This window comes from Bufo gargarizans, chromosome 5, assembly GCF_014858855.1.
Source record: "Bufo gargarizans isolate SCDJY-AF-19 chromosome 5, ASM1485885v1, whole genome shotgun sequence".
Classification (NCBI taxonomy): Eukaryota; Metazoa; Chordata; class Amphibia; order Anura; family Bufonidae; genus Bufo; species Bufo gargarizans.
The window spans coordinates 463012148-463031364 of record NC_058084.1 but is presented as its reverse complement, the minus strand read 5'-3'; the positions used below and the strand labels follow the sequence as shown (position 1 = coordinate 463031364).

Here is a 19217-nt window from a genome sequence, read left to right as displayed (position 1 = left end):
TATAGAGAGCAGGGACCATACACATTCATCATCTGATCCAGTGATCTAATCATTATTACAGACGGCTAAGCACTGGCCACTAAGGGTCCGATCCTGCTTTATGCCATAGATCACAGCGCTCTGTACTGGTGAAGCAGGTGACAAGTGGCAGCAGGGACCAGTTACATCTATGTTGGATTGTACTGGTTAATATGGTGCCACCTCCTGGTCAAATCAAGTGAATAAGGAAAAAAAAAAAGTGAGTCAGCAGAGAAGCCAATATCAACCAATCACATTGCAGTTGTCGGGGATATAAAAAGAATATAATGAGAGGATGACCATGCTAGTTTCCTCAGGGGCGTGAAGATCCAGTGAGGTCACCTCTGGTAGCGCGGTTTGTCGTCATCGGAACATGAAAGGGCATTTCCTCACAATTATAAGTAGACTCTAATACAATGGTGCCTTATCTGTAGTTCTGAAACTACAACTCCCAGCATGTAGTTTTGCAACAGTTGTTTTAAAACAAATTCTGCAACTAAAATTTGAATGGGAGCTGAGCTGCACTAACCTGCATGGTCACGACCACTTTGAATGGAGCCAGAAGCACAGCTCAGTGCAGAGTGCCAGTTCTGGCATCTGGCGGGTGTCAGGTCCATCACCGATCGGGTATTGCGACCTATTCTAAGGAGAAGTTATCCATATTAGGAGAATGGGACACCCCTTTAATGTTGCTGTGGATGTCGGAGTACTTTTAGTATATTGATGAGGGAATGGTACCTGGTCATACCATACTGGTTTCTACTGTGTGACGGGTGCCCACTGCAACCACTCAGCGCTGCCCTGTAGAGAGAAGCTCTGGTTAAAGAGAAAGCCGCAGATCACCAGCATAGTACTCGGAGATGCCACAGGGACCTAAGTCTGGTCATTTTTCCTAAACCATCGGACCCGTTCTTCAACACAGGTGCATTCAGTGCCTAAACCAGGACGCGGTGTCATCTGAAATGCTGCATCTTGTATGTCGGTGGTGAAATAAAATACTACCTATAACAGCCGCCACTCTTCTGGGAAGCTTTTCCTTAAGACTGAAGTTTGTCCGTGGAGACTTGTACCTGTTCCGCCAATACACCATTTGTGGGCTTGGGAACTGATGTTGGGGACAAGGTTTGGCTCGCAGTCAACGTTCCAATTCATCCCAAAGGTGTTGGACAGGGCTGAGGACAGCCACTTAAAACTCCTCCATGCCCTTATAGACCTGGCATTATGCACAGGGGCGCAGCCATGCTGGAACAGCAAAGGGCGTTCTTCAAACTGTTCCCACAAAGTTGGGAGCATACAATAATGTAAAATGCTGAACATTACCCTTCACTGGAAATAGGGGGTGAAATCCTGACAATGGCCCCAAACCATTATCGCTCCTCCACCTATTCCAGCAGGCACTATACATTCTGGAAGGTGGCGGAGAATGTGGTTCGGTTTGTTCAGGAACCTCCACCTTGTACACAGTCTTCTCCTGCCCCCGTCTCCGGGTAACACCGTGATGAGACCTGGCAGCAGCGTCATCTCCACATAACCAGTCATTCCTCAAAATGTTAAAATGATGAAATTTATTTCAGAACTTTGACAAAATACCCATAAAATTCAAAACTTCTACCATTACAAAAATAGGTCTCTACATATGATATGTTCAATCCGCAATGCCGGTAGCAAATGTTTTCAGAAGAGTCCTTTCCAGTTCCATGATACACAAAAGTTCCTTTCACCCCCTTGATAAATACGTATAAGTTAATCATTTAAATTAGAAATCCACATAATGTACAGGTCGATCGACGGCTGATTACAAAAAAAAAAAATATATAACACAAAAAGCTGATATACAGAGATCCACACTGCCTGATGTGGGGTCTTGTGTCCGATTCTTCTATGGGCGGATGTTGGTCCCACAAGAAGCACAATACGGCTAAACGGAAGCAGCGCACGGTACAAAAGGCCATTCAAGTATCGCAAGAGGGACATTATCTTCTTATACTGTAGTGAGTTGTGCTGTGTGCAGTCGACCCTGCTGAGCAAAGGAGATCGCGGTGAAAACAGGCAGCATATCGAGAAGACCAACAATCATAATTACCGGTAATCACCCAGCAGCCTTCAAGTGGCGACTATTCAGACATTCCTAAATATTGTACCTCCTCTTTGGTCAGGGGTCCCCATCTACCAGGGCAACTAATATTAAAAGGGTATTCCTACCTGGGACATTGATGACATATCGCTAGGATATGGCCTCCATTTACCACTATGGCGCGCTCTGCAATTTTCAGAACTCCCATAGTGACAAATAGAGAGCCAGCCACGAATGCATGCTGTGCTTACCCTTCAATTTGGGGGCCCCGTTCTGGAAGTCTCAGAGGTGGGACCCACACTATCTGACATTGATGGCATATCCTGGCTGTGTCCTAGAGGGGCCAACCCCTTTAATGACAGCTCGAAGTCTGGGTCTCATTTATCAAAACTACCTGAAACCAATTACAGCTCACATTTCTTAAAGGGATCCTGTCACCAGGATTTTGGGTATACAGCTGAGGACATGGGTTGCTAGATCGCCGCTAGCACATCCGCAATATCCAATCCCCATAGCTGTGTGTGCTTTTATTGTGTAAAAAAAACCCGATGAGATGAGTCAGGGACAGGACTCATGTCAGGTTAAAAGCACACAGAGCTATGGGGACTGGGTATTGCGGATGTGCTAGCGGCCATCTAGCAGCCCATGTCCTCAGCTGTATACCCAAAATCCCGGTGACAGGTTCCCTTTAAGCTGCACTGTGATTGGTTATCATGCTCATTGCACCATCATGTAGCCATGCTATTCATGGAATATACAGTACAATGTGTGATCCAACATGGCGGAATATTACAGGGTTAGGCCCCATTCACACAACCGTAGTTTTTGGCCGCATCCGATCTGCATTTTTTGTGGATTGGATGCAGATCCATTGTCTTAATGGGGCTCAAAAAATGTACGCTGTCCACAGACCTGCAAAAAAGATACATGTCCTATTCTTGTCCGTTTTTCAGACAGGAATAGGCATTGTAACAATGAGTGCGCAAAAAAAAAAAGGTTGCAATATGGACGTCATCGATATGTTTTGTAGATCCGCGCTTTGCGGACTGCAAATACATACAGTCGGGTGAATGCACCTTTACAGGATAGGGGATAACCAGCTCAGTGGGGATCTGACTGCTGGGACTCCCACACAGGGTTCCATTCCCCCCGTCCTGATGGAGCGGCAGGTCTCTATGGGACTGTCAGAGATAGTACTGAGAGGAAGATGGCCTCCGCTTGAGTGTCACTATGAATAATCAGGGTGCGGCATCTACATAATATTACCTGACGGCGTGCTTCCTAATCGTTTCTGTAAGGCCTCAAGCCGCGCTATGTAGTCTGTGAGTGCTCGATCGGGGTCGTAATTCTGAAGGGGGGAGCAGGTACTCAGATCAGAAGACGCATATCTGAGAAAAAGGGAATAAATATCAAGGACTGATGATGCATGCACATTATACAGAAAAATACTTTTTCAGAATGTTTTTCATCTTTACTTTCAGCCTCCCATTTCCCAGAAACCATCAGTAAGCAGGTACGAGGTCAGATTACAGGAAAATCTGACTGACACAGCCGTGAGATGTGTGGTTAGAGTACAGCCGAGCCTCTGCCCTCAAAGTGATCCACACTGGTAACTTGGAAAGTTTTGCAGCTATAAAGTAGTATGCCAATGTAGGCTACCACCCTGTCACCTTGGTAGCATCATGCCATTACCATACTGCATTCTTCTAAACATGCAGAACTAATGAGATTTTTTCAAAAACGGATAGGTGATGGGCAAAAAGTGTTTATGAGACGCTTACATTATATTACCATAAACTAGGTATACTAACTCCCCTTATGCATGTGCATTTAAAGGGGTTTTTCACGGAGAAACTTAAAAATAAATAAATAAATAAAAAGGACTGCTGGAGGGCAGTAGGGATCAGATCGGAACAGCAGTGGCAGGGGAGCGGCAGAGGTGAGTAATGAGTCTTTGTAATTATCAACATTGTTTGGTACTTTCTCCCTGGAAAACCTCTTTAATTTAGCCGTGCATGTATACTTTAACAGACAGAGGATGCTACACCGCGGCCAAGCATCTATGGCACCAGGGAAACAATGGGTCCATCTATAGGTATTGTTATATATGTTCTGTTAAAGAAAAATCACTATACCTGTGTTGGGAATTCACAGTGGACTGTGGGGAATCAAAGCCAGATCGGGAGCGACACGAGGAAAGCCTCTGGTCCCCATACATGTCAACACTGCCAGCCGGATGGTACGGGGAATCCGTCCTCGCCTCATATCCTGCAGGAGATGTCAAGGTTAGTGCCTCTTTATAATGACGTAGAGCGATCTAATGCTGCCCTCTCGAAAAGCTGCAAATACTCAATATCTTCTAAAACTTACTGAAGAGACTGCTTCAAGCAAGGAAAATGGGGGGGGGGGGGGGCGGCTGCCTGCTAGCGCACAACATTTATATTGCTTATCTCTGGTGTCCTTCCTATCCCTCCATTTGTACTATTCATGGAGAAGGTTTTGCACCCCAGAACAAGGTCTTACCTGCAATTTGCCCAAATCCATTGCGGTTAGCGGTGCCTGCAATAGGACTAATAGGTCGCTGCCAGCGTCTCACCAGAAATTTCATCCTGAGTGGGCCATAAGAAATAGATAACACAGTCCAGGATGTAAAAATGTTTTTTTTTTCCGGATTTTGCCATAGTAAACTGCATTACCTGGATATGGCTATTGCCACACGAACAGCGGAACGGAAGCGAGTGAAGGCCCTGGAGTGCTTGGTGATAACTTCCAGGTCAGTGTTGGTCGGCTGGCCGCCCATCCGGGCAATGAGCGCTAGCGTGGCCTCCTCACACTCTTGGAATCCCCCCAGTAACAGCAGGAGATATTTCTTTTGGTACACCAAGGCTTTCCTGAAGCTCTCCGACCGCAGGTATTTTCCATACACTCTCTGCAATAAAGAGCACCAACCATATTTGTATGTACAATGTGGGATCATATGATCTGTAATGGGAGGAAGGTACTGGTTCTCCATGGGGACATCCATCTGTTGTAGTAAGGAGTCTTACAGACAATGCTCCCTGGGCAGACTTTGCATAGTGGAAGACTCAGACTCCTGCACTCAGGTGCACCCCATTCATTTACTCACCTGCAGTACACACTAGTGTAAAACCTTCACCCACACTGACCCAAATTGCCCCATCCTACCTTCAGGGCGGCATTGTCTGTGTCCCGCCCGAGGTCTCTCTGAATGGTTTCGTTCCTCAGCTCAGCCTTCACTTTGGAAAGCTCGGCCTCCGTTTTCTTCAGAGACTTGTGCAGGTTCAGCTTCTCTCTGGTCCAGGCCTCTCTTTCTTCTGTGAAGGAACTGATGTTCGTGGCATGACCCCAAGTGGACTGCAGGAGAGAAAATCCAACAGTCAGTGCTCGTCTCCAAATTTCAGAATCAGCTATTATACGGCATGGGCGTCACTAGCAGAAATTATTCACCACAAATTTTATTTGAATTTTTTCTGGCTTTTTATTGGAAAGCGATTACCCTTTAAAGAGGACCTTTCACTTGTATAATCTATGTGAACTGAGTATGCTGCCATATAGAGCGGCGCCCGGGTATCTCACTGCACTTACTATTATCCCCAGGCGCCGCTCCGTTCTCCCGTTATAGGCTCCGGTACCTTTGCTCCTTAAGTTATAGTAGGCGGGTCTTCCCTTGTCCTGTGGGCGTCTCCTTCTCCTAGGCTGCAGCGCTGGCCAATCGCAGCGCACAGCTCACAGCCTGGGAGAAAAAAACAGTGCAGTCCCAATAGTGGGCATAACGAGAAACCCTCCGGCCAATCAGAGAACCGCTGTCTGCAAAACTCTACGCCCCAGAGACGCGTCAGCAGACGCAAAGGTGTGTACTCTGTAAAATTGTGTGGCCGAACCCCTATGATGCACTGCCAAAGAGGCCCCCACTGCCCGAGCCAAGTTTTGCTTAAAAAGAATGGAAAGAGACAAAACTTGCCCTTTGAGGGAGCTGAGAGCCAGCCCCAAGTCCATGCACGACTGCAGGAAAGACCAGAGTCGCGGCAACGAAAAAACGAATGGGAGACAGCTGGTGACGCTTGCACAAACTAAATTTCCAGGTCCGGTGGTAGATTCGGGAAGACGACGGCTTTCTGGCCCGAATCATGGTCTGAACAACAGCATCCGAGAAAACCCCTAGCCCTTAGTACCGCAGCTTCAACAGGCATGCCGTTAAATGTAGCGACCCTAGATTCGGGTGGAAGATCGGTCCCTGCGACAAGAGGTCCTCCCGAAGAGGAAGACGCCAGGTTTCGTCGGCGAGGAGGGTGACTACAGATGCATGCCACACTCGGCGTGGCCAATCGGGGGTGACGAGAATGACGGGCAGACCTTCGGACCTGATCTTCCGGAGGAGACGCGGAATGAGAGGAAGAGGAGGAAACACATAAGGAAATGTGAACTAACTCCACAGAATCACTAGGGCGTCGCACGCCAGGGCCATGGGATCCCGGACCGCACAATGAAGTCCTATACCTTGTGGTTGAAGCGGGAGGCGCAGATGGCTAGAAAAACTTGCGGGTGAAGAGCCCATTCGCCAGAATCAAGATGCTCCCGGTTGAGGAAGTCGGCGATCCAGTTGTTGATGTCAGGGATGTGAACTTCCGACATCGCCGGAACATGGCTCTCCGCCCAGCTGAGAATCAGAGCTGTTTCCGCCATGGCGCCCTGGTGATTGAGGTACGCCACCGCCGTGGATTTGTCAGACTGAACTCGAACCTGATGTCCCCGGAGATGGTCTGTGCAATGCAACAGAGAGAGATGAATCGCTCTCAATTCCAAAATGTTGATTGGGAGGGAGCGTTCCTCGCTTGACCACACACCTTGAACGGATAGATTTCCCAACACTCTCCACCAACCCCGGAGGCTTGCGTCCGTTGTCAGCACCGTCCAACGGAAAGGAAGGAAAGAGCGTCCCGAAGTCAGCATCGGGGACATCAACCACCACTTGAGGGCACGGCAGGTCGGGGCAGAGAGACGTATGGGCCGATCGAGGGAGGCTGGGGAACAGTCACACTTGGTTAGAATGGCTCGCTGAAGAGTCCTGGTATGGAACGGAGCATAGGGAATTGCTTCGAAGGCAGAGACCATGTGACCCAGAGCCCGCATGCAGTGACAAGTGGGAAGAGGACGGGGCCGCAACAAGGGGAGAATCTGAAGACGAAGAGTGGATAGCTTCTCCGGGGGCAAGAGTACCTTGGCCTAAAAGGTGTCGAGTAACATGCCCAGAAAGATTAGCCACAGAGATCGATAAAGACATGACTTCTGCCGGTTCAGGATCCATCTGGAGCGTCCCAGGGTGTCCAGGACTATGCGCAAGCCGTTGCCCGGAATGATGGACCCTTTAATCAGGATATCGTTCAAGTAAGGAATCGCCACTATACCCCTGGCATGGAGCATGGCCATGACCGCCGCCAGAACCTTCGTAAAGGCTCTGGGAGCTGTCGCCATTCCGAACGGGAGGGCCACAAACTGGTAGTAAAAGGGACCCACTGCGAACCGGAGAAATTTTTGATGACTGACGCAGATGGGAACATGAAGACAAGCGTCCTTGATGTCTGTCGAGGACAGGTACTCCCCCGATTCAATGGACGCAACGACCGATCTCAGGGACTCCATCTGGAAGCGGCACATCCGAAGGAAGCGGTTGAGCGCCTTGAGGTCCAGAACAGGATGGAACATCCACTCCTTTTTGGGGATCACAAAGAGATTGGAGAAGAACTGTGAAAACGGTATTGCGCAGGAACCGGGGCAATCACTCCCTGCCGCAGAAGTGTGTGAATAGCCTGAAAAAATAAAAATTTGCAGACCTGCAAACCTGTAGGAAGGGTATAGCTGAAGGCAGGAGCTCACACCTTTGTGCTTAGTGTCCGCCTCCTAGTGGCAACAGCTATACCCAAGGTCAAGCCTGTGTCCCCCAATGATACGGATGACAAACTACAACTCCCAACTACCATGGAAATGAATAGAGCATGCTGGGAGTTGTAGTTTCACCCCGGAGTGCCGGCCATCACTGGGATAGGGTTAAGGATCATTAATGCCTGCTTCCTTGGTGGTCGGCAATGGATAATTGTATCCCTGGTGGTCTAGAGTAATGAAGGAGTTTATTCTGGTAATGTAAAAGTAAATTATTGTTTACTTGGTGGCCTTGGGTAATGGAGGCGTTAATACCTGGTGTCACATGGTTTGCCTCCTTAGGCACCAGCTGTTTCCGGTGTGTGGTCAGATGAAGCTGGCTTATGGCTGTTCTTTTTATGATAAGGCAGAGTGATTCAAGAGAGCTCTGCCTGATCATTAAAGGGGTTGTCCGGGTTCACCTTATTTTCACCCAGACAACCCCCCTGAGGCTAGCATCGGAGCATCTCATGCTCCGCTCCGATGCTCTCCTTTGCCCTGCGCTAAATTGTGCAGGGCAATGGCAGTTTTTGAAGATCCGGTGATGTACCGTGGCTCTCCATGGGGCTGCCAGGAAGCCCGGTGACGTCACCGGCACTGATGGGTGGGATTTAGCTCTGCCCTAGCCAGTAAAACAGCTAGGGCAGAGCTAAAGCCCGCCCCTCAGAGCCGGTGACGTTACCGAACAGACTGCCGGGCGGAAGTTTACGCCTGGCAGTGTGTTATTGAAAACAAAAGAGCCCGTGCCCTGCAGGGCAAGGGAGCGCATCGGAGCATGAGATACTCCGATGCTAGCCTCAGGGGGGCTGCCTGGGTGAAAATAAGGGTATGTCCGGGTTCAGCTCTGAACCCGGACAACCCCTTTAAGGTGAGCTTGCCCCCCTCTCCATCCCAGTTTACAGACTTACACCTTGTATGGCTGCAGCTCTGTCACAACATGAACGCTGACCAGGATACCAATGGGTTAGGATCAGTGGCGTCGCCAGGGGGGGGCCAGAGGGGGCCACGGCCCCCCCAACATCATGCTGGGCCCCCCCATGTGCCCCCCCAACTAAAATGCGCCCCCCCCTGCTGCCAGCAGCATTCACTTGACTGATCCGAGTTCAGCTCAGCTCAGTCACAGTCTCTCTCTCACCTCACGCTGCTGGCAGCAGGGACGCAGGGAGCCGAAGCCTGAGGGAGGGACGGGGAGGAGCGTAATGTGATCTCAGAGTGGAAGCTGGCTTCTGCCAGCCCCACCCCTCCCCGCCCACCAACCAATCACCGACCAGAGCTGAGGGGGCAAGGCAAGCACAGCACACCAGCAGCTCTCTGAATCGAGTCGTCTGAGTCACACAAGTAAGTGCAGGGGAGTCAGAATAGAAAGGAATCGAATGAGTCACAAGTTAAAAGAATCTAAAGATCCGACTTAGTTTGTGACTCATTCGATTCATTGAGTTAAAAGAGCAGCGAGTCAGAGGGTAGAACAGGTTAGGCTACTTTCACACTTGCGCTTGATCGGATCCGTTCTGAACGGATCCGATCATATTAATGCAGACGGAGGCTCCGTTCAGTACGGATCCGTCTGCATTAATAACTTAGAAAAAATTCCGTTCAGACTTTCAATGTAAAGTCAATGGGGGACGGATCCGCTTGAAGATTGAGCCATATGGTGACCTCTTCAAGCGGATCCGTTCCCATTAAGTCTGAACGGATCCGCACGGCCAGGCGGACAGCTGAGCGCTGCAAGCAGCGTTCAGCTGTCCGCCTGTCCGTGCGGAGGCGAGCGGAGGCTGAACGCCGCCAGACTGATGCAGTCTGAGCGGATCCGCTCCATTCAGACTGCATCAGGGCGGGACGGACGCGTTCGGGTCCGCTCGTGAGCTCCTTCAAACGGAACTCACGAGCGGACCGACGAACGCTAGTGTGAAAGTAGCCTTACACTGAGGCTGAGGCTGCTTTTGTTGCAGCAGTGATAAGATTAAGGGACAGGAGAAGTGACAGATGACACAAGAGTTTAGATTACAGGTTGAATTAAATTAACCGTTTAGAATCAAATTGGCTTCTCAGGAGATATATATGTTAAAGGCATCTCATTCAGTAGCTATATAACTAAGGGCCCTTTCACATTTGCGTTGTCCGGATCCGGCGTGTACTCCACTTGCCGGAGGTACACGCCGGATCCGGAAAAACGCAAGTGTACTGAAAGCATTTGAAGACGGATCCGTCTTCAAAATGCTTTCAGTGTTACTATGGCAGCCAGGACGCTATTAAAGTCCTGGTTGCCATAGTAGTAGTGGGGAGCGGTATACTTACAGTCCGTGCGGCTCCCGGGCGCTCCAGAATGACGTCAGAGCGCCCCATGCGCATGGATGATGTGTACATGCGATCACGTCATCCATGCGCTTGGGGCGCCCTGACGTCACTCTGGAGCGCCCCGGGAGCCGCACGGACGGTAAGTATGCCGCTCCCCGCTGCACTTTACCATGGCTGCCAGGACTTTAGCGTCCCGGCAGCCATGGTAAGCATTCAGAAAAAGCTAAACGTCGTATCCGGCAATGCGCCGAAACGACGTTTAGCTTAAGGCCGGATCCGGATCAATGCCTTTCAATGGGCATTCATTCCGGATCCGGCCTTGCGGCAAGTGTTCAGGATTTTTGGCCGGAGCAAAAAGTACTGCATGCTGCGGTATTTTCTCCAGCCAAAAAACGTTCCGTTCCGGAACTGAAGACATCCTGATGCATCCTGAACGGATTTCTCTCCATTCAGAATGCATGGGTATAATCCTGATCAGGATTCTTCTGGCATAGAGCCCCGACGACGGAACTCTATGCCGGATCCGGACAACGCGGGTGTGAAAGAGCCCTAAGGGTGGGTTCACATCACCTTTATGGATTGTACTGTCAGTGTCAGACTGTTGTCACTGTGGGTAACAATGCACAACAGACAACAATTCACATTGTACACCACAGTGACAGCTTCTGACTCCTGTCTGACTCCTGAGTCCTCCTGTCCGGCGTCAGCCTCAGCTTCCCTTTACTATAATAAATCACTCAATACTAGTAATCAGAGTTCAGAGAGAGCTGAAGAAGACGAGCCGACTGCACTGAGTCAGCAGCGCAGCAAGTAGTGAGTGAATCGAATGTATCAAGCATCTGCGCATGCGCACCGGCACCTAGAGTCTTCGGTTCACTTGCGAGTCAGCTCAGCAGTCTGACTCACCAAGTGAACCGAATATCCGATTCATGAATTGGTTCATTTGAATGAGCTGATTCAAATGAACCGATTCACCTAAAAGATCCGAACTTCCCATCACTAAGCGGCGGTGCAGGGGAGGGAGAGGCGTGTCCCTTCCCCTTGCTCTGATAGGCTGCAGGCACTAGACCGGCAGCCTATCAGAGGCCGGCGCAGGCGCGCGATGACGTCATCACGCCGCCTGAGCCATACAGCGTGGGACACAGGCCAGAAGAGGCCTGCATCGCATCGCTGACACTGAGGTAAGTATAATTATTTATTTATTTTTTACAATAGTGATACTTGGGGGGGGGGGGGGGGACTTACCTAATAATGGCACATGATGGGGGGGCTTACTTAATAATGGCACATTGGGGGGGACTTACTTAATAATGGCACATGAAGGGGGGGGGTACTTACTTAATAATGGCACATGATGGGGGGGCCTTAATACTGGCACATGATGGGGGGGCTTAATACTGGCACATGATGGGGGGGACCTAATACTGGCACATGATGGGGGGACCTAATACTGGCACATGATGGGGGGCTTATTACTGGCACATGATGGGGGGCTTATTACTGGCACGTAATGTGGGTCTTATTACTGGTACGTGGAGTCATCTACGGGGGCACTAAGAAGGGGTAATTTATACTTGCAAAATTATGGGGGACATTGAGGGCATCTACTGGGGCATTTTATACTGGTACATTATGGGGGCACTAGGAGGAAGGGGGAGAGGAGCACTATGGGGCATTTACTGGGGGCACTATATAGGGGTATTTTATACTGGCACATTATGGGGGACATTAGCTCAACTGGGGGCATAAGGGGGTATTTTTTGCATTGTCACATTATAAGGAGAATTATTACTACCGGGGGGCATTATGGTGGGCGTTATTACTCCCCCATGGTATGACCCCTAGTAGCAGCACCAGCCTCTCCCTGCTCTGCTATTCCTCTGCCTCTTCTCCAAATCCTTATTATGAAATCTTTCTCATTAGGATAAAACACATCAGCTCCGCCGAGCCCCCGGCCAAAGTGTGGAAGTGGCGTCCGAGACCCCCAAGGGCCAAGCCAAGTAACTGTAAGTCTTCATGTCAAATATGTTTGTTATACACATATAGCCTACACTGTGCCCCACAATATACAGTATACCGCCACGCTGTGCCCCACAATATATAGTATACCGGTACACTGTGCAGTCTGTTCTATAAGCACCCTTGTTCTGTGGCGGTGGACAGAAATTAATCTGGATCCGCCGCTGGTCTGGGCCGCTCCCAGGAGTGTACATTTCTTCTAAACTGTAATCCGTATGCTCTGACCTGCAGAAATCAGCACTCGCTCGATAAGAACTAACACGCAGTACCTGTAGGCTGTAGCCTGGCCCTGTTTCCGAAGCTAGCCGAGTGGTGTAAGGTTAAGGTACTAGTAGAGATGAGCGGCCGCTTAATCCTGATTTAAAGTTAAAGTTACTGCAGGATATGGATTACGGTTTAGAAATGTCAAATGTACACTCCTGTGAGTGGCGGGGAGGGGGATCTGTGGATGACACTGTTATAGGAAGGGGGATCTGTGGATGACACTGTTATAGGAAGGGGGATCTGTGGATGACAACTGTTATAGGGAGGGGGATCTGTGGATGACACTGTTATAGGAAGGGGGATCTGTGGATGACACTGTTATAGGAAGGGGGATCTGTGGATGACACTGTTATAGGAAGGGGGATCTGTGGATGACACTGTTATAGGGAGGGGGATCTGTGGATGACACTGTTATAGGAAGGGGGATCTGTGGATGACACTGTTATAGGGAGGGGGATCTGTGGATGACACTGTTAAAAGGAGGGGGATCTGTGGATGACACTGTTAAAAGGAGGGGGATCTGTGGATGACACTGTTAAAAGGAGGGGGATCTGTGGATGACACTGTTAAAAGGAGGGGGATCTGTGGATGACACTGTTATGGAGGGGGAAATGGGGATGACACTGTCATGGGGTGGATCTGTGGATGACACATATAGCATAAGATGCTATACATTACACGGTATGTGGCATCCACAGATCCCCCCCCATAGCAGTGTCATCCACAGACAGCTGGACTTTTCTTCCCTGTTGCGGTTTTAGGTATTGGGTAAAGTATCGCAGCATTTCTAAGTGTACTTGTGTAAATGTATCGTTGTTATAGCTGCCCCCCCTACTTTTGTCCTGGCCCCCAGTGTGCCCCCCCAAAATTTGAAAGCTAGAGACGCCACTGGTTAGGATCCATCCCATAATAGGGCAATCTATCAGCAGAATACAGGCTGCTATTTAGGACCGCCTGTATTCTACCTATAAACAATATTCCTGCTTGTCTGTGAATCACTGCCTGGTACCTACATGGTCTGCGGAGCCTTCTCTCGCCCTGTGATAGGAGATCTCCCTCTCCAGCCTCAGTAAGGTGTTCTGCAGATCGTTCTTCTCGTTTGTTAATCTGCTCACGTAACCGGTCAGCTCTGCGTTCTGCGTCAGCAGCTTATCTGTCAGGGTGTTCGCCGAAATGCCTGGGGGTAACACTAAATTCTGGAGGGAACAGATAAGAGGACATACATTGTAGTAAAATATCATCAGGACGGATACATGCCTAATCCTATGTGAAGAGGAGCACAATGTAACACGACAGCACAGGACAGCCTTAAAGGGGGCTTCTGCCTGATGGAAAGGAAGGTTAAAGGGGTTGGCCCACCTTACACATTGGTGGCATATCTCTAGGACATGCCCCCAATGTCTGATGGACCCCGCACCTATTTCTAGAACGGAGGAGCCTGAGCATGCACGTCCGCCCTCATTTCTATGGGACTGCCGAAACCTCAGCCTCATAGGAGTGAACGGAGCGGTGGCTGCGCTTGTGCTGTGTGCTTCCCACCCTTTTCTATGGGACTTCCAAAAATAGTTGAGCATTCCACTTGGATTTTCTCAGCACTCCCATAGAAATGAATGAAGGGGGCCGTGCAAGCTCATGTTTCTCCATTCTAGAGATGACCATCTGATCGCCACAGGCCCGGCTTCTCTAACCCCTGGGGATTAACTACTATTGACAGGGGAGGCCGCATATGGCGGTACTTTTTCTTCTGCAGCAGCTGTTGGAGGAAAAAATATAATATTAAATGGCAGCCACTTGAATGGTTGACCATGTAACGCAATCAAGGGCCCAGGTCAATCCATTCTGTCTCAAAGGGTGCGGGTCTAATGTGTTGAATACATGACCTGTGAACCTATCAGCAGAACACAGGTTACTGTTTATGGCAGCCTGTATTAGTCTGAAAGGATAACTGCAGGGATTTTTCCGCTACTAGAAGCGTACTGCACCATCTCACCTGCCCTTGGAGTGACAACATGGACACGCGCTCCAGCTGGGACACTACCTCTTGTATGGCGTTTTGCGACCAAGCAAAATCGTTATCGTCCGTGGCTTCAAACGTCGCCCTTCAATAGAAGAACCCAATGCAGAGATGTTACAACCATTACCACCTAGCGGGACAGTCGTATGAGCTTAATGCCGCTGTGTAATTAATGAGCCTTGTAAAATGGAGGCACTAAGGAGAGGCCGTCGTCAGAAGATCTACTACAGACACACCCGGCGGTGCCAGAACTTACACCCACAATCGATTCCATCTCCACAGCCTAGAGCTGGTCAGCAATAAATATAAATGATGTGTCTGAAAGAGGAATCATAATCAGCCGTCATCTGCATCACATCCCCAGTATCAGATCAGTGGGGGTCCGACCTCTGCCACCCACCAGCTGCGCTTTGGACCAGGCATTGAAACAGCGCCATACACTGGCTAGTGGCTGAGATTTGTACTGCAACATTGCTCTAGGTCACGTAGAGAAGAGAGCAGCGCTGCAGTACCATTCACAGCCTCTACCCGGTATATGGTGCTGTGCCTGTTCATGAACGTGCAGCACCCCGTTCACAAAGCCGACTGTCGGGAAGTTGGACTGGGACCCTACTGATCTAATATTGATGATCTAATCTATACGAGGGAGAGGTCATCAACATTATTGTCCCAGAAAACCATTTAATGGTAACAGCTAGCTGCCAACTGTGACCTGTCAATTTATTCATACATTTCTAAGAGGAATAACAGAGGAACATGACAACTCAAGAGTTCTATGAAAATATGCTCCAGATCTGTTATGTCGGGAGCTCTTTTAAGGTCAGTGCTTACACAGGGTGCTATGGCCACTTCATAAGAGCAATGATAGTCATGCCATATCAGTCTAAGGCTACTTTCACACTAGCGTATTTGCTGGATCCGGCAGGGTTCAGCAAAAACGCTTCCGGTACTGATAACACAACCGTCTGCATCCGTTATGAACGGATCCGGTTGTATTATCTTTAACATAGCCAAGACGGATCCGTCATGGACTCCATTGAAAGTCAATAGGGGACGGATCCGTTTTCCATCGTGTCAGAGAAAACTGATCCGGCCCTATTGACTTGCATTGTGGGTCATGACGGATCCGTCTTGCTCCACATCGCAGGACGGAAAGCAAACCGCAGCTTACTTGCATTTTGGATCCTATGACTGATCTCAATACCGGAAAATGTGCTAGTGTGAAAGTAGCCTAACAATTTGGCCCAATATGGCTGCAACGTGAGATTCAAGCGAGATCAGAACAAGACTTTCCAAATGTGCCATGAGCAGAAAACCGTTTTCCTTATCTATGATGCTGGCCACCAGATAAGAAGATGGCCAGATCTCTCAGCCAGTCTATAGTGGCCCCTACAAGTAACCCAAGGCCCCATCACATTTCACATAAATGTAAGATGATGAAGTAGTCCCAGTGCCAGTCATGGCTTTGGAAATTACATATGGCCTTCTTAGCCACTGGAAAGAGAGTGAGGGCAGTGCCAAAACTCACTTTAGAGTCTAGATTTAAGGGTGGGGCTTATTTCCTTTGGCTCCTCCCCCGCGGGGCCTTCACTGCGTGCTATTATCACATAACTAATGCCTGTAACATCTCACCTTCGAGTGGCCTTGGCCTCCAGCTGTTTCAGTTTAGCAGAGACCTGTTGGAGCCTCCGTCTGATGCTGTCTATGCTGAACGCAGCCCCCTCCGCACTGGGATCCCCATTCACTGTACTGAAAGGATCAGGGCACAAAACATTTGGGACACTTCCTGTTGGTGGATAGATCTCACTTCTTGCCGGATCAGCGGAGGTTTCATCTGTGGCCTGAAGGAGAGAGCAAAGATTATGTAACACGTAAATTTCTGACAAAGGTATGGACTCCTTACTCCCTCCTCCAACCAATAGGAGCTGTATAAATGCATATTGTTAGAGCTCCCCCTAGTGGTGGCTGCTGACAGACAGAATTTTAATGGTTCTCCGGCCCTACCATAAGTACATGTAGATATCAGCCCCATAAAGATAAAAATTTGTAGCTGCTACGGGCCCTTGATGGTTGGCAAAAGATTATCGTGTCAGGCTAGGAGTGGCTTGGAAGCAGCCGTCATGATCCCGAAATTCAAAAAGCAAAATTAACCCCTTAAGGACAGTGTTTTCTTTCTTCAGTGTTGCATTCCAAAAGCCATAACTTTTTTAATTTTCCATCGAGGATTGTTTTTTACGAGGGAAGCTGCAATTTTCAATTGCAGCATTTTAGGGTACATATAACTTATTGATTAACTTTTATTAACTCTTTCTGGTGGGAGTGAAAAAAAAACCCCCTGCAATTCCACCATTGTTTTGCTCAGATGGCTTGTATAATACACTGTATTCTGTATTGCAGTGTATTATGCATGTCAGACAAATGCTGACAGGTGTCGTAAGTACTGTACAAAGATGTCAGTTGTGAGGGCTTTAAAATTAGGCTCCCGGCTGCCATAACAATGCACTAGCAAACCATAATCATGTTGCAGGGGCACTGATGGAGTGAGAGTCGCTCTGTTAAATCCCATAACATCACGTACCGTAAAACTGAAGCGGCGCTCATGTATGACATGGTGTGGGGAGGAACAGTTTTACGTTAAATAGGAAAACTTACACAACTTTCTGAGAGCTCGGCCCTATCAGAGTCACTTTTTTGGGTTCTTTCACTCTTCTGGAGATTCTTAATAGTCTCTTTTAGGTGTTTCTCCTCTGTCTGGAGTCTCCTGATCTCCACTTCTTTGCCCTTTATCTGCTGCTGAAGCTCCTCCACCATAGACTTCAGTTTCTCCGCCTGTTTCTCTTTAAGTTTTGCGGCTTCTTTCTCTGCTTCTAACTCTTTGAGCAGTTTTTGTCTCTCCTGCTCCAGGTGCTGCCTCAGTTGGACACTTTCCAGCTTGTACCTCTCGGCCTCAGTCGCTAGCTCTATCATGCGGTTATGTTTGCTATCTAACTGACCCTGCAGATCTCTCAGCAGCTCCTCGGTTGGGTTGTGTGCTTCTGACAGTCCAGTTGCCTCTGCGGTCTGCAAACGCGCCTCCAATCCTTGTTTGCATTGCAGGGCACTGGACAGCTCGCTAGAACGAGTCCTTTCAGCGGCCAAGAAAACTTGGAGTTCAGACACTTTGCTTCTTTCTTGGGAAAGTGCGGCCTCGTGTAGACTTTCCTTGGAGGCTAACTGCTCTTGGAGACTCTTCACAAGCAGCCGCTCCTCCTCCAAATGCTTGCTGATCTCAACAGTCTTGGTCTTCTGCGCTTCGAAAAGAAATCGGAGGTCCTAAAAAACAATAACAATATAAATTTTAGTTGGTCCTATGCTACCCTTTGCTACTAGAGGATCATGGAGGTCTGAGCACCGAGACACCTGCCGAGAAAACGCTAAAACGAGAAGCCAGAAGCGCTCAGCTGAGCAATGTCTCTCCTCACTGCTGAGGACGGTCTCTACAGAAAGTCCACGTGTTTAGCAGCGAGGAGAGACAGCAGTCAGAGGAGTGCCTCTATGTCCTCAATTACTCTAATAAATAAAAATTGACGAAAATGTCGCTTGCGCCCCAAAAGGGCACAAATAAAAATGTTAACTCCAAATGGTTTGGATTTAGAACCTGTATTATAATCTAGAGCTGTACCAAATGATCTCCTGCTTGTCATGGGAAACAACCAGCAAGCATGTCGTCAGACACGGCCCTAACAGCTAAGGCCTCTTTCACACTTGCGTTGTCCGGATCCGGCGTGTACTCCACTTGCCGGAATTACACGCCGGATCCGGAAAAACGCAAGTGTACTGAAAGCATTTGAAGACGGATCCGTCTTCAAAATGCTTTCAGTGTTACTATGGCACCCAGGACGCTATTAAAGTCCTGGTTGCCATAGTAGTAGTGGGGAGCGGGGAGCAGCATACTTACAGTCCGTGCGGCTCCCGGGGCGCTCCAGAATGACGTCAGAGCGCCCCATGCGCATGGATCATGTGATCCATGCGATCACGTCATCCATGCGCCTGGGGCGCCCTGACGTCACTCTGGAGCGCCCCGGGAGCCGCACGGACGGTAAGTATGCTGCTCCCCGCTCCCCACTACAGTTTACCATGGCTGCAAGGACTTTAGCGTCCCGGCAGCCATGGTAACCATTGAGAAAAAGCTAAACGTCGCATCCGGCAATGCGCCGAAACGACGTTTAGCTTAAGGCCGGATCCGGATCAATGCCTTTCAATGGGCATTAATTCCGGATCCGGCCTTGCGGCAAGTGTTCCGGATTTTTGGCCGGAGCAAAAAGCGCAGCATGCTGCGCTATTTGCTGCGGCCAAAAAACGTTCCGTTCCGGAATGGAAGACATCCTGATGCATCCTGAAGGACGGACTGTCCATTCAGAATGCATTAGGATAATCCTGATCAGTATTCTTCCGGCATAGAGCCCCGACGACGGAACTCTATGCCGGAAGACTATAACGCAGGTGTGAAAGGGCCCTTATCTGAGCTCCTATGATACAGGGGCCGGGGCCAGGTGTGAACACTCCACTTTCTAGGATACAGATCACCAGAGCAAGCTTTGTAAAAGACAATCGCCA

General features: G+C 49.2%; 1 protein-coding gene across 10 annotated transcripts in view; it reads right to left on the bottom strand.

Moving 5' to 3' along the window:
- Positions 1 to 1560: 1560 nt before the first annotated feature.
- The window catches only part of AKAP9 (A-kinase anchoring protein 9), a 241452-nt gene continuing 223795 nt past the window's right edge, over positions 1561 to 19217 (bottom strand). For 8 of the 10 annotated variants that reach the window (XM_044292951.1, XM_044292944.1, XM_044292948.1 and 5 more), the window contains 10 exons: positions 17274 to 17933; positions 16254 to 16462; positions 14598 to 14706; positions 13621 to 13803; positions 5279 to 5467; positions 4789 to 5021; positions 4616 to 4701; positions 4228 to 4360; positions 3359 to 3480; positions 1561 to 2038 (listed from right to left, as the gene is read on the bottom strand). In XM_044292951.1, the coding sequence (XP_044148886.1) occupies positions 1992 to 2038; positions 3359 to 3480; positions 4228 to 4360; positions 4616 to 4701; positions 4789 to 5021; positions 5279 to 5467; positions 13621 to 13803; positions 14598 to 14706; positions 16254 to 16462; positions 17274 to 17933 (1971 nt within the window). In that variant the 3' untranslated portion in view covers positions 1561 to 1991. The remainder of the gene's footprint in view (positions 2039 to 3358; positions 3481 to 4227; positions 4361 to 4615; positions 4702 to 4788; positions 5022 to 5278; positions 5468 to 13620; positions 13804 to 14597; positions 14707 to 16253; positions 16463 to 17273; positions 17934 to 19217) is intronic. The other 2 variants (XM_044292945.1, XM_044292953.1) reach the window with 1 other exon arrangement.